The following is a 14,828-nucleotide window of genomic DNA, read 5'->3' as shown; positions in this document are numbered from 1 at the left end:
TTACATCTGTTTTGTTTATAAATAAATAAAGATGGTCTGCATCATTTACTGATATGTAATTAACCCCATAAATAAAAAACTTATGATCTAATAATACCATAAAACATTAAGTTCTGATACAAAGGTGCTGAACTTCAGATACCAAACCAAGTTCCTTCAGATGCCAAACCAAGAAAATTGAAAGGACAAAATGATTCATCAATATATTCTGAGTTTTGGCAGGCTGATTTCACTGCAGAAAACAAGATTATGACTCACACAACTGAAAAGTTTACCTTGTACTACAATTTACTCAAAATGTGCCATTGAAATGAGCTTGGAAACAAATTTAAATGATTCTGTCCTTGCAGTCTCAGAACTTAATAAAGCTGTCTGATTGGTTTGCTTGTTTGCAAGCCTGTCAAAGATGCAAACTGCTTCAACTAACTAAACCTAGACTAGGTTAACAGCATCCATTAAAGGCAATTTTGTGATCAGAAAGACATATTTGACAGCAAAATGAACCTGAAGAACACAGTTCACACTACTCTTCTGTTCTCTCATTAAGACGGATCAGTCGGGCCATAAAAAGCTCATGAAAGTAGCCAGCTCATGGAGTTGGCAGAGGACAGTCATGACAGACGCTCGGCAAGGGCACTTGCTTTTGGTGCAGCTTTATATAACGCCTTATAAAGTGCTCTCTGAAGATACTGCCAAGTTATTAAGCATGCAATACACATCCTGTTAGTGTGTGAATTGTACGTAACTGTGCACTATCCGGAAGAAGTGCTGGTAGGGGGGTGGGGTGTATTTAATTATCTATGTCCGCTGATTTTGGCAGATCACACTCTTTTGAGTCCACACGGGGCTGTTTTGGCCTGTCACTGATTGATTTCGGCTGCCAGCGGGACAAGATTGTCTAGCAGGGGGGCCACAGATCTGATGGTCTGGGCTGGGTAGTTACATGTAACCTGGATTACGTAATCTCAATTCCCAAAATTAAGTACTGGTAATTAAAGTATATGACATTTTAAAATACTCAATCACATTACAGTTGCTTTTTTAAGGAGTACATAATTACATATGAATTATTCATAATTATTCATAATTTACTTATTCTGCCTATTTTTTTTCTCTCTTTTAAATTTAATTTTCTAAAAATCCTTCTATGTGTCATACCATTTAGCTTTGACTGTATTCACGTCATGTAATAAATTTACAAACCATGTTTTTGTAAGTGAGGGGAAAGACCTCAAGCAATCAGAGACCATGTATTAAGCAAATAATTATGCAAGTTACTAATTACTGATGATATCTGTGAAACACTAGGTCATCATCATATACAGTGAGCTGGACAAACAAATGTAAAACCTGGAAGGCTTTGGGGCATGTAATGTCATTGCTGTTTTCATGTTTATTAATGTTTGTTCACATAATGCAGAGATTCCCCAAGAATTTTGTCAACTAAACCAATTTGACATTGAAATATTTTTGAAAGGTAATATTTTAATAATTTAACAGCACATTCGCATGTTTACAGTTCTCTGATGATGGTTAATGATCAAACCGACCGGCAGGTAAACAAATATTTTTTGGTGTTCAAGTGTTGAATGAACTGAAAAACACTGTAGATCTTGAATGCATTGTAGGCTTTAGATTAGCACCAGCAAAAGCATACATTTAAATCTTTGCGAGCGTCACTTACGACACAAACAACTGAAGAACCGAATATTTGCATGAAACAATTAACTCAGTTATGACAGTAACACAACTTTGCTGTGAAACAAATAATTTCTCTCATGCTTCTGTCCTGTTTTATTGAGAATATAGATGCTTCTTAGCCACACATCATGCATCATTGCATTCTGCAGTCTTAGTAGTGCCACAAAATATTTTTTTTGTATGTTTATTTCAGATTTCTGGTCATGGTGGAGCAGTATTTTGAAGAAAATCTTGCTGAGATCTACGTGCATTAGTTCAGGCTTCCAAATATCCATGTCTGTAGTACTAATGAAGCCGAGTCGAGAGCACTTTTGTCCTGAGCTTGTATTAAGAGCACAAACATCAGGTTGACGGTGATTGATTAGTAAAGATCAGATGATCTTATGAAAACAAGAGAAAGTACACAGCATTGTGTGTTATAGAATATCACCACACTCAAAGGACCTGGAGCAGCTGATTTCTACTCTGAAATGTTTTGTGTCTAGCTGGTTTTCAACAAAAGTTATCCTTTCATACATCATCTCAAAGAGGAACGCTGAGAGATTTGTTTGAGACGTACCTTCAGCAGCTCCCGGGGGAAATCTTGTCCTCCATCGAGTCCGTCCAGGTTATTGATGAATTCCTGGCACGTCATCTTCTTCCCAATATTCTGTGGGGCATGAGAAACATTTATTGGGCTGTTAATGGGACAGGATGGCATACCTGGCATACCCTGATTTACCCCTGCAAGTCCAACACGACCTGACGCCACTGACAGCAGCGGAGGAGGGGATCTCTAATGAATTCATGCTGACATCCCAGCATGCACTCCTACAATGGCTGTAAATCAGTCAGTCCTGCTTTCTCATCAAATTGACAAACTGAATAGAGCCTGCTATTAAAAGTAAGGAACCCTACAGTATTCACTGGGGTGGGCGGCAAGGCCAAAACCTTAAATCACAGTATGAGTCATTTTATATCACAGAATTATCACTATGTCATTGTTTTTGCTGGAAATCCCATGTAAAACACAGTTAATATATGAGATACACTACTATAACTGTATGAGACATCTTGAAGCGCTACATGCTGAAAGGACCTTGTGAAGTAATCCCAGAAGGTGCTCTTTGGTTGGGTTTGAAACAACTTTTGAAAAAAGGGAATCTAAGGCACTTCTTCTGGTCCACAAATTTTAAAAGCCTTTAGAAGTCCCTTGGATTCCCTTTTTTATGTATACTTTTATTCAGCAACGATCCATTAAATTAATAAAAAAAAGACAAAGATTTATCATGTTTTCGAACTTTCTATTTAACAAAAAATGCTGGTTTATACAGGTATAAATTATATTAAAAAATGAATTTTATCTGTATAGTGCTTTTCACAATACACATGTTTGTTTCAAAGCAGTTCTACAGCGACTGTGCTGTCATGTCAGTGCTTTACCATGCAGCAAGTTTTATTGCTGGGCAATATGACAACATAACAAGATGATACAACTGATTCTCCAATACCTAGATCCTTTTAGATCTATTTATATTGTATTCAATGTTGTCATTATTAAATATGTCAAAATAAAAACAGTTATTTCCAATTTTAATATTTCAAAATATTACTCTATTTTTGGTCAAATAAATGCAGCCTTGGTGAGCAGAAGAGACGTCTTTCAAAAACATTTTTAAAAAGCCCAAACTTTGGAAGGTCTATATGTAAGGTCTATTTTTGAATCATCAAATAAATTAACTTTGCAAAGAAAAAATTCTTGATTTTTTTAATAACTGTTTATTCTTTTTATTTTGTCTATTGATTGATGCAAAGCAAAATATTGTTTTATTTTGAGATTTGTTTTATAAATTACGTCTGACACCATATAATTCCACGCTCATGCAATAACTCACAGACTGATGCACTTGATTAAGTACTGCTTTAACTAAATGTACAGAATTAAGAATATCTATTACAGTCCAGAACTGATCTAATCCAATGGCATGAAATTATTTAACTGGAGTGTGTAATCAGTAACTAATGACTAACGTCCCATGAGCATTTGCTCTGAGCTACTTTGCTGTTGATCTCTGAGCTATTATATAGTTTAAGGCCCGTTTTCACAGACTAAGCTCAGACTAAGCCAGGATTAGGCCATAGCTCAATTAGGACATTTAAGTAATTTTTATTAACATGTCCTAGAAAAAACATTAGTGGTGTGCATCTTGAGACAAAACAAAGAAACTGATATATTTTAAGATCAATCTGTGAAACTGGGGGTAAATGTTTTACTTCACTGAATGATTTTGTAACAGCATTACCTGTCCGATGATTTGTTTTGGTCACAGTAGTTCTGTGTTTGTTTTGTGAGAAAGCAAATACATGTGGGGAAAAAGAAAACAACTATTCACCATTTTCATAGAGCTGGTACAACAGATCATGCAGAAGCAAGAAGAGAAAGTATCACAGCAGCACAAATGCCATTTCATAGTCCTACAATTGCTGCAATGACTTCATGATACCAGAGCTGCATTTCACCAAATGAACAGCACTACAATTACTCAGTCTGAACCTTGATTTCTCCTTCACAGCATCAGATTGCTGCTTTTATAATGTCATAGACAAAGACTGAAGGAGCTGCCGCTTGCAATCTAAAAGAAAGCGCAGACGGTGTTTGTTCCACTGACTTTACTGTTCCTGCCAGCACCAGCCGAGTTTGTAGGTGGATGGCTCTGTTCAGACTGGCACAAGCTATCAAAGAGAGACACAGGCTGCTTCCAAATACACGATTCCACAAGCTCTTGTGCTGCAGTTTCATCGGTGAAGTAATGCTATAGCCTCCTGTCATCCATCACTTTAACAGCACATCAAGCCATTTTCTCTTTCTGATTTGACATGGGTCTGCAGCACGGATCACAAAGTCAGCAAAGACTGACTGAAAATAAAACACTATTTTGCAAGAACAACAAATCATTCTCCAAAAAACAAAACCTAACAACAACAACAACATTTGAGTCCCGCTCAGTAACCAGACACACGCTCATGAATACAATGCAAACGTGTGTTTATTCCACCGCCCCCTATATTTTCATTCTCATTACTGTAATGCAGGGAATTACTATTTCAATTAAATTGCGAATAAATTGTAAAATGTAATTTATAAAACACGTTCAAAGCTGTTGTAAATTACTCTACAAACATACACCTTTGTTTACATCTGTTTCTGAGGAAATACATTGTTTGGTGGAAGAATACAGTTGTTAATATCATTACACTACATTTGCTCTAGTTATTCTGTGAAACCTTACTACGTATATGGAATAACCGCTTTATAAAAGCAATAAACCCTCTGGAGCCGTGGTTTACAGTGAATTTATAACAGCTAAGGGGGTTGTGCCTATAAATTCACCATAAACCATGGCTTCTTGGGGCTTATTGCATTATTATTCCTGTGATCAAAGCTGAATTTGCAGCATCAATTACTCCAGTCTTCAGCATCACACGATCCTTTAGAAATCATTCTAATGTGCTGATTTGCTGAAACATTTCTGATTATTATCGATGCCAAAAACATTTTTTTTCATTCTTTGATGAACAGAAAGCTTAAAAGAACATAATAAATTGAAATGGAAATGTTCTATAACAATATCCAAGTCTTTTCTCCAACATTTAATCAGAATCAGTGCATCATTGCTGAATTAATTTTTCAAAAAATTGTACTGAACCCAATGGTAGTGTATGTCCTTTTGAAACATTTGGCTCAGGCTTCAGTCATGACACAGCTGTGAACCATGTTTGTCATTGCACATTCTCATTCTAAAGAGCACGACAGTGGACAAAAATCTGGCCTGTAAATCTTAATGCATCTATTTGCTTAGTAATATTAGTAATATTTAGTTTGTCAGTTTTCAGGAAAACAGTAGTCAACCTCAAAGCTAACAGACATAAGGCTCATGAAGTCTTTATTGGTTCCACAAAATAACTTCTGCTTTCTTTATGTAAAATATACATATCTTCTTTCAAACCAGGACAGGTTTCGTTGAGATTTACCCATCTGCACCTGCTCTGTCTCTATATAAACCTGTGTGATATGCATAACGCTTCCCTCCACAAACGTAGCCATGTATTTATTTGTGTGTGGGCGTCTGGCATACATTTCTGAAAAGATCCAGAGCTGCACAACTTTCTGCTGTATTCACCCACATGACATGAAACTAAGAAATGTTTGAAATGAAAGCGTCTAGAGAAGTGCTGCGGCGTGGGCATGAGATCTCTATGTCTCCATGGCACATGCGTTCTACTGAACGTGTCAAACTCACAACACGGCGTCCTGCAAGCTCCAAGACACATGATCAAACACCATGGAGACCAATGAGAGGAGCTATTCTTAGAGAACCCAGAATGCACCTCACATTTCACTGAGGAAATAGTGGGGGGTAGATAACTTTCTTCTTTCTTCACTGTACTGCAGCTACTAATGGCACTTTCTGAATCATTTCTTTTTGTTTTCCTTTTCTGGTCAAACTGATAACAGGCTCAAACGCGTTTGCATTCATGTGCTTATGGCAAAGATGGAACAAACGGTCAGTTTTCATGTAGCTACTAATACAGGCAACTCTAGCAAAGGGTCAGAGGTCACTTACTGGGCCATGAAGGTCAGTGTTGAGCAGCATTAGAGCACAGGTAAGGCAATGAACTCCATCTGCAAACATCAATGAAACATTCGGTCACACTGTGAACACGCTCATAGACAGGTCAAAGAGACTGAACATTATTTTTAACATAACTTCTGATATCACGCACTTATTCATCTCTGCATCAGGAGAAAGTCTAACATCACTTCCATGGCAACACTCTTAGCAACAAGGATATGGTTTAGCTTTGTACCCATAGACTGGTCATAGCTGTTACTAAGATGGTTGCTATGGAAGAAACACGACACTGTGATACTGAATGAGCGATTAAACCCAATCATGTTTGATGGAGAATTACTGAAGAGGGGAATATGAAATATCTAACAGATAACAAATGTTGTGCAATGTTACAAATGTTTTATTTAAAGATTTCATATGGAGTGACGTATATCCCGAGGCATTAAACACAGTCCTCAGGCAACTTTTTTAGCTTCATGTTTTTCTCTCTTTCTTCTCTCAGAGGAGTGAGCGATATAAAGCCAAAATATATATCACTACATTATTGACATTTTAGTTGGTAACGATATATATCACAATAAACTGTTTTTTTATGGGAATGTCTTTGAAAACCTACTTTAAATAATGTTCCTTATGACAATATTTCTTTTATTCATATTATTTGTTTTCTACAAACAGTCATTAACATTGAAATTAAACCATTTCATAAATACCCATTTAATATTTCACTGTTATATTGAATATCCTCACATTATTAACTTCAGCTCATATCGTTGTCTAATCTCACATCCATTTATTTATTATTTAGTTAGCAGCCATGTAATAGCAGGATAATGTGCATTCAGCTGTATATATGATGAAATAAACTCCACCCAGGTGATCAGGATCCTAATATAAAGTGAAAGGCTGTTTCACTGTGCTAGGGTTATGATAAATGGTGGACAGTAACAGAAAAGTATTATTTATTTCACTACTTAAGCACATTTTTCAAGTATCTTTACTGTTTTACAGTATTTTTATTTTGGGAAACTTTTACTTGAAAGCATTTTAAAGCATAATATCATACTTTCTGCTTTCCTTCGATGTCTGATTTGTGGACAAGAAGATTCTTTCCAATGAACCTGCTGAACTGGTTCACAAATCACACTAAACGATTCATTTGTGAATCGTACTGATCTGACTGAAGCTGATTTTGAATCAACAATTCACTTATTCAACGATCCGGTCAGAACGGCAAAGAACCGAGATATCCCCGGAGCACAAACAATGGTGTAAAAAGTAAGTTACTGAAGCTGAATTTAAGTATTTATTAATGAATGTAATTTTTAGGTAAAGACTGTCAGTTATAGGTAAAGTGAATCTGCAGTAAATGGGTTATGTGTCATGTCTATACAGGGTAGGTTACATTAGGTAAAATAATGTAAATTGCGGCATTTTCCTCACTGATGTAGCCGTTTAAAATTACATAAAACTAGCATGTTTGCATAACATCCATCTTTAAACATTAGTACATTTTTCCCCATGTGACCTCTGTACATTGTAGATATATAATAACATAAACTTAGTTTTGTCGCATTATTAAAATACTACTTGTATATTTCACTTGTTTCCACACTTTAATTATTAGTAAGTGGATATTTTAGTATACTGAAGTTTAATGCTTTTGTAGTGTACAATAGGTTTTGGTAGTAAAAGTTTGCTTATTTACAGATGAATGCATATTAAATGTATTTATTAATCAGTTTTATTAGTGCTGATTAATGTGTAGTCTGACTAGAGCTGGCTAGACTAAATAATAAACATGATTCAGCGATCACTACTTTTTACTTTTTTATACTTAAGTACATTATAAATCAAGTACTTCTGTAATTTTAAGCCAGCAAAATTGAAAATGAGTACTTGTACTTTTACTAGAGTCATGTTTTATTAGGGCATCTGTTCATTTTCTCAAGTACTTGATTTGTGTACTTTGACCACCACTGTATGATAATGACCCTTTACACATTAAACTGATCTGAAATACACATTTTTAAGTAATGAGTAAATGAGAAAGGTTTGTAAGGATGACACATGAAGTACCTTGTGCAGTGATGACGGTGGGATTACATTGATAGTACCGATTAGAGAAATGAATTAACACCCGCTCTCTCTCCTGTGTCTCGCCCATTAGTGAGAATGCTTTCAGAAAACATCTGCAACATAAAAACAGCAACATAACATGACCTTGAACTTCATGCTTTGCTTGTAGCTTGAGTGTAAAGACTCATCAGGGGTCCAGAATCAGGTCCAGATACAAGATAGAAGATAAAAAGAGCCAATAAAAGCTCCAATTACAGTAAAAACTTGATAATGATGTGTGTGGGGAGACTACAGGACAATCATTTACAAATAAAACTTTCAGCAAAACTTTCATTAATTTAAAAAAGAAAAAATATATTATTTAACATTGGAGTTAAAGACTGTAAACATACAACCAGATGAGCCACATTTTAGTCATTGCAAAACAGCAGCAACACACACACTGTGACTGTATAAGAGTCCAATAACTGAATGACAAACACTTGACATGAGATGTACCTGAGTGATTGGTCCAATGTCATGTCTGTAAACTCAAAGAATTTGAGGTACTCTTCTGCAACCATCTTACTGAAGTCATTACTGTGAAAACAAAATAAATATAACATAAATAAATTATAAAATAAATATGACATTATTACAGGGGTTAAAAAAAACATTTACATTAGCAACAGTTCAACTGGACATAAGCTCATATGGTTCATGGTATCTGGCAATCACATTTGATAAAGGCATGTGTGCACTGTAATAACACATCACTTCATTGTATACTCAATGTGTGTGTGTGTGTGTGTGTGTGTGTGTGTGTGTGTGCGTGTGTGTGTGTGTGTGTGTGTGTGTGTGTATGTGTGTGTGTGTGTGTGTGTGTGTATGTGTGTGTGAAATATCAGTGTGACAGAAATCAGACATACTGAAGTTCAGAGAATTTTACTAGTTTGTGATGAACAACCCTGAAAAGACATTAATCTACCGTGACACAACCCTATAATAGAGAGGGTGGCAGAAGAGGAACCACAGCCGTATAAAGCAAAGTAAAGCAAACAAAGACATGTGAATAAGTTTGAGGGAGTTATGCTATATGACTTGACATTCAGGGTTCCCACACCTTTTGATCAATGTATTAAAAAACATAGACAAGATTACAGTATTGCTATGGACAGTGAATTTCTTCAGACAGCAGGAGAGTGAGACAGGATGAGAGCATTGCTATGGAAAGTAATGGTCTGCAGACAGCGGGAGAGTGAGACAGGATGAGAGCATTGCTATGGAAAGTAATGGTCTGCAGACAGCAGGAGAGTGAGACAGGATGAGAGCATTGCTATTGACAGTGATGGTCTGCAGACAGCGGGAGAGTGAGACAGGTTGAGAGCATTGCAATGGACAGTGATGGTCTGCAGGCAGCGGGAGAGTGAGACAGGATGAGAGCATTGCTTTGGACAGTGATGGTCTTCAGACAGCGGGAGAGTGAGACAGGATGAGAGCATTGCTATGGACAGTGATGGTCTTCAGACAGCGGGAGAGTGAGACAGGATGAGAGCATTGCTTTGGACAGTGATGATCTTCACACAGCGGGAGAGTGAGACAGGATGAGAGCATTACTATGGACAGTGATGGTCTGCAGACAGCAGGAGAGTGAGACAGGATGAGAGCATTGCTATGGACAGTGATGGTCTTCAGACAGCGGGAGAGTGAGACAGGATGAGAGCATTGCTTTGGACAGTGATGATCTTCACACAGCGGGAGAGTGAGACAGGATGAGAGCATTACTATGGACAGTGATGGTCTGCAGACAGCGGGAGAGTGAGACAGGATGAGAGCATTGCTATGGAAAGTAATGGTCTGCAGACAGCGGGAGAGTGAGACAGGATGAGAGCATTGCTTTGGACAGTGATGGTCTTCACACAGCGGGAGAGTGAGACAGGATGAAAGCATTGCTATGGACAGTGATGGTCTGCAGACAGCAGGAGAGTGAGACAGGATGAGAGCATTGCTATGGACAGTGATGGTCTTCAGACAGCGGGAGAGTGAGAGAGGATGAGAGCATTGCTATGGACAGTGATGGTCTTCAGACAGTGGGAGACAGGATGAGAGCATTGCTTTGGACAGTAATGGTCTTCAGACAGCGGAAAATTGAGACAGGATGAGAGCATTGCTATGGACAGTGATGGTCTTCAGACAGCGGGAGAGTGAATCAGGATGGGAGCATTGCTATGGACAGTGAAGGTCTTCAGACAGCGGGAGAGTGAATCAGGATGGGAGCATTGCTATGGACAGTGAAGGTCTTCAGAAAGCGGGAGAGTGAATCAGGATGAGAGCATTGCTTTGGACAATGATGGTCTGCAGACAGCGGGAGAGTGAATCAGGATGAGAGCATTGCTATGGACAGTGATGGTCTGCAGACAGCGCGGGAGTGAGACAGGATGAGGTCATTGCTATTGACAGTGATGGTCTTCAGACAGCAGGAGAGTGAGACAGGATGAGAATATTGCTTTGGACAGTGATGGTCTTCAGACAGCAGGAGAGTGAGACAGGATAAGGGCACTGCTATGGACAGTGATGGTCTTCTGACGGCGGGGGGGACAGGATAATTCTCAGAGGTCAGTTAATTCTCAGCACATAGAGACTTTTTCACCTAGATATCACACTATAGAGACTGTGTCTGTTCCCCGAACTAGAAAAAACAAAAAACGTCCAAACCAGGTTAAGATTAACAATTTAATTGAGGTTCAACAAATAAAAAACAGAAGCAATATGGATAAACAAATGATAAAGCTTGGCTTATTGAACATCAGATCCCTTTCTACGAAAACACTTTTTGTAAATAATATGATCACTGATCATAATATAGATGTACTCTGTTTGACAGAAACCTGGCTAAAACCTGATGATTACATTATTTTAAATGAGTCCACCCCCAAGATTACTGTTATAAACATGAGCCACGTCTAAAAGGCAAAGTTGGAGGTGTTGCTTCAATTTATAACAACGTTTTCAGGATTTCTCAGAGGGCAGGCTACAAGTATAACTCGTTTGAAGTAATGGTACTTCATATAACATTATCCAAAGAAACAAATGTTAATGATAAATCCCCTGTTATGTTTGTACTGGCTACTGTATACAGGCCACCAGGGCACCATACAGACTTTATTAAAGAGTTTGGTGATTTTACATCCGAGTTAGTTCTGGCTGCAGATAAAGTTTTAATAGTTGGTGATTTTAATATCCATGTTGATAATGAAAACGATGCATTGGGATCAGCATTTATAGACATTCTGAACTCTATTGGTGTTGGACAACACGTTTCAGGACCTACTCATTGTCGAAATCATACTCTAGATTTAATACTGTCACATGGAATTGATGTTGATGGTGTTGAAATTATTCAGCCAAGTGATGATATCTCAGATCATTATTTAGTTTTGTGCAAACTTCATATAGCCAAAATTGTAAATTCTACTTCTTGTTACAAGTATGGAAGAACCATCACTTCTACCACAAAAGACTGCTTTTTAAGTTATCTTCCTGATGTATCCAAATTCCTTAGCATATCCAAAACAACTTGATGATGTAACAGAAACTATGGACTCTCTCTTTTCTAGCACTTTAAATAAAGTTGCTCCTTTACGCTTAAGGAAGGTTAAGGAAAACAGTTTGACACCATGGTATAATGAGCATACTCGCACCCTAAAGAGAGCAGCCCGAAAAATGGAGCGCAGCTGGAGGAAAACGAAACTAGAGGTATTTCGTATTGCTTGGCGGGAAAGTAACATATCCTACAGAAAAGCATTAAAAACTGCTAGATCCGATTACTTTTCTTCTCTTTTAGAAGAAAACAAACATAACCCCAGGTATTTATTCAATACAGTGGCTAAATTAACGAAAAAGCCATTTTTTTTAAAGCCTCAACAAGTGTTGACATTTCCCAACACCACAGCAGTAATGACTTTATGAACTACTTTACTTCTAAAATCGATACTATTAGAGATAAAATTGCAACCATTCAGCCGTCAGCTACAGTATCACATCAGACAGTGCACTATAGACCCCCTGAGGAACAGTTCCACTCATTCTCTACCATAGGAGAGGAAGAATTGTATAAACCTGTTAAATCATCTAAACCAACAACATGTATGTTAGACCCTATACCATCTAAGCTCCTGAAAGAGGTGCTTCCAGAAGTCATAGATCCTCTTCTGACTATTATTAATTCCTCATTGTCATTAGGACATGTCCCCAAAACCTTCAAACTGGCTGTTATTAAGCCTCTCATCAAAAAACCACAACTTGACCCCAAAGAACTAGTTAATTATAGACCAATCTCGAATCTCCCTTTTCTGTCCAAGATACTAGAAAAGGTGGTATCCACACAATTATATTCCTTCTTAGAGAAAAATGGTATATGTGAGGATTTCCAGTCAGGATTTAGACCGTATCATAGTACTGAGACTGCTCTTCTTAGAGTTACAAATGATCTGCTCTTATCATCTGATCGTGGGTGTATCTCTCTATTAGTTTTATTGGATCTTAGTGCTGCGTTTGACACAATTGACCACAACATTCTTTTGCATAGACTTGAATACTTTGTTGGCATCAGTGGAAGTGCATTAGCATGGTTAAAATCGTACTTATATGACCGCCATCAGTTCGTAGCAGTGAATGAAGATGTATCCTATCGATCACAAGTGCAGTATGGAGTACCTCAAGGCTCAGTACTAGGGCCGCTACTCTTCACGCTTTATATGTTACCCTTGGGAGATATCATCAGGAAACATGGTGTTAGCTTTCACTGTTATGCTGATGATACTCAGCTCTATATTTCTTCGCAGCCCGGTGAAACACACCAATTTGAAAAACTAATGGATTGCATAGTCGATATAAAAAACTGGATGACGAGTAATTTCTTACTGCTAAATTCTGAAAAAACAGAGGTGTTAATTATAGGACCTAAATACTCTGCTTGTAATAACCTAGAACACTGTCTAAGACTTGATGGTTGCTCTGTCAATTCTTCGTCATCAGTTAGGAACCTAGGTGTGCTACTTGATCGCAATCTTTCCTTAGAAAGCCACGTTTCTAGCATTTGTAAAACTGCATTTTTCCATCTCAAAAATATATCTAAATTACGGCCTATGCTCTCAATGTCAAATGCAGAAATGTTAATCCATGCATTTATGACCTCAAGGTTAGATTATTGTAATGCTTTATGGGCGGTTGTTCTGCACGCTTAGTAAACAAACTACAGCTAGTCCAAAATGCAGCAGCAAGAGTTCTTACTAGAACCAGGAAGTATGACCATATTAGCCCGGTCCTGTCAACACTGCACTGGCTCCCTATCAAGCATCGCATAGATTTTAAAATATTGCTTATTACTTATAAAGCCCTGAATGGTTTAGCACCTCAGTATTTGAATGAGCTCCTTTTACATTATAATCCTCTACGTCCGCTACGTTCTCAATACTCAGGCAATTTGATAATACCTAGAATATCAAAATCAACTGCAGACGGCAGATCCTTTTCCTATTTGGCGCCCAAACTCTGGAATAACCTACCTAACATTGTTCGGGAGGCAGACACACTCTTGCAGTTTAAATCTAGATTAAAGACCCATCTCTTTAACCTGGCATACACATAACATACTAATATGCTTTTATTATCCAAATCCGTTAAAGGATTTTTAGGCTGCATTAATTAGGTAAACCGGAACCGGAAACACTTCCCATAACAACCTATGTACTTGCTACATCATTAGAAGAATGGCATCTACGCTAATATTTGTCTGTTTCTCTCTTGTTCCGAGGTCAACGTGGCCACCAGATCCAGTCTGTGTCCAGATCAGAGGGTCACTGCAGTCACCCGGATCCAGTACGTATCCAGACCAGATGCTGGATCAGCACCTAAAAAGGACCTCTACATCCCTGAAAGACAGCGGAGACCAGGACAACTAGAGCCCCAGATACAGATCCCCTGTAAAGACCTTGTCTCAGAGGAGCACCAGGACAGGACCACAGGAAACAGATGATTCTTCTGCACAATCTGACTTTGCTGCAGCCTGGAATTGAACTACTGGTTTCGTCTGGTCAGAGGAGAACTGGCCCCCCAACTGAGCCTGGTTTCTCCCAAGGTTTTTTTCTCCATTCTGTCACCGATGGAGTTTCGGTTCCTTGCCGCTGTCGCCTCTGGCTTGCTTAGTTGGGGACACTTCATCTACAGCGATATCGTTGACTTGATTGCAAATAAATGCACAGACACTATTTAACTGAACAGAGATGACATAACTGAATCCAATGATGAACTGCCTTTAACTATCATTTTTGCATTATTGACACTGTTTTCCTAATGAATGTTGTTCAGTTGCTTTGACGCAATGTATTTTGTTTAAAGCGCTATATAAATAAAGGTGACATTGACAGGATGAGAGCATTGTTATGGACAGTGATG

At 38.0% G+C, this 14,828-nt stretch overlaps 1 protein-coding gene across 4 annotated transcripts in view; it reads right to left on the bottom strand.

Annotated features, from left to right (window-relative positions):
- The window catches only part of LOC132116493 (PH and SEC7 domain-containing protein 3-like), a 110,869-nt gene that overhangs the window by 37,773 nt on the left and 58,268 nt on the right, over positions 1-14,828 (bottom strand). For all 4 annotated transcript variants that reach the window (XM_059525374.1, XM_059525375.1, XM_059525376.1 and 1 more), the window contains 4 exons: positions 8,892-8,972; positions 8,394-8,506; positions 6,306-6,364; positions 2,261-2,350 (listed from right to left, as the gene is read on the bottom strand). In XM_059525374.1, the coding sequence (XP_059381357.1) occupies positions 2,261-2,350; positions 6,306-6,364; positions 8,394-8,506; positions 8,892-8,972 (343 nt within the window). The remainder of the gene's footprint in view (positions 1-2,260; positions 2,351-6,305; positions 6,365-8,393; positions 8,507-8,891; positions 8,973-14,828) is intronic.

This window comes from Carassius carassius, chromosome 35, assembly GCF_963082965.1.
Source record: "Carassius carassius chromosome 35, fCarCar2.1, whole genome shotgun sequence".
Classification (NCBI taxonomy): domain Eukaryota; kingdom Metazoa; phylum Chordata; class Actinopteri; order Cypriniformes; family Cyprinidae; genus Carassius; species Carassius carassius.
Note: the sequence above shows the minus strand (reverse complement) of the source record. Positions and strands in the feature narration are given on the sequence as shown.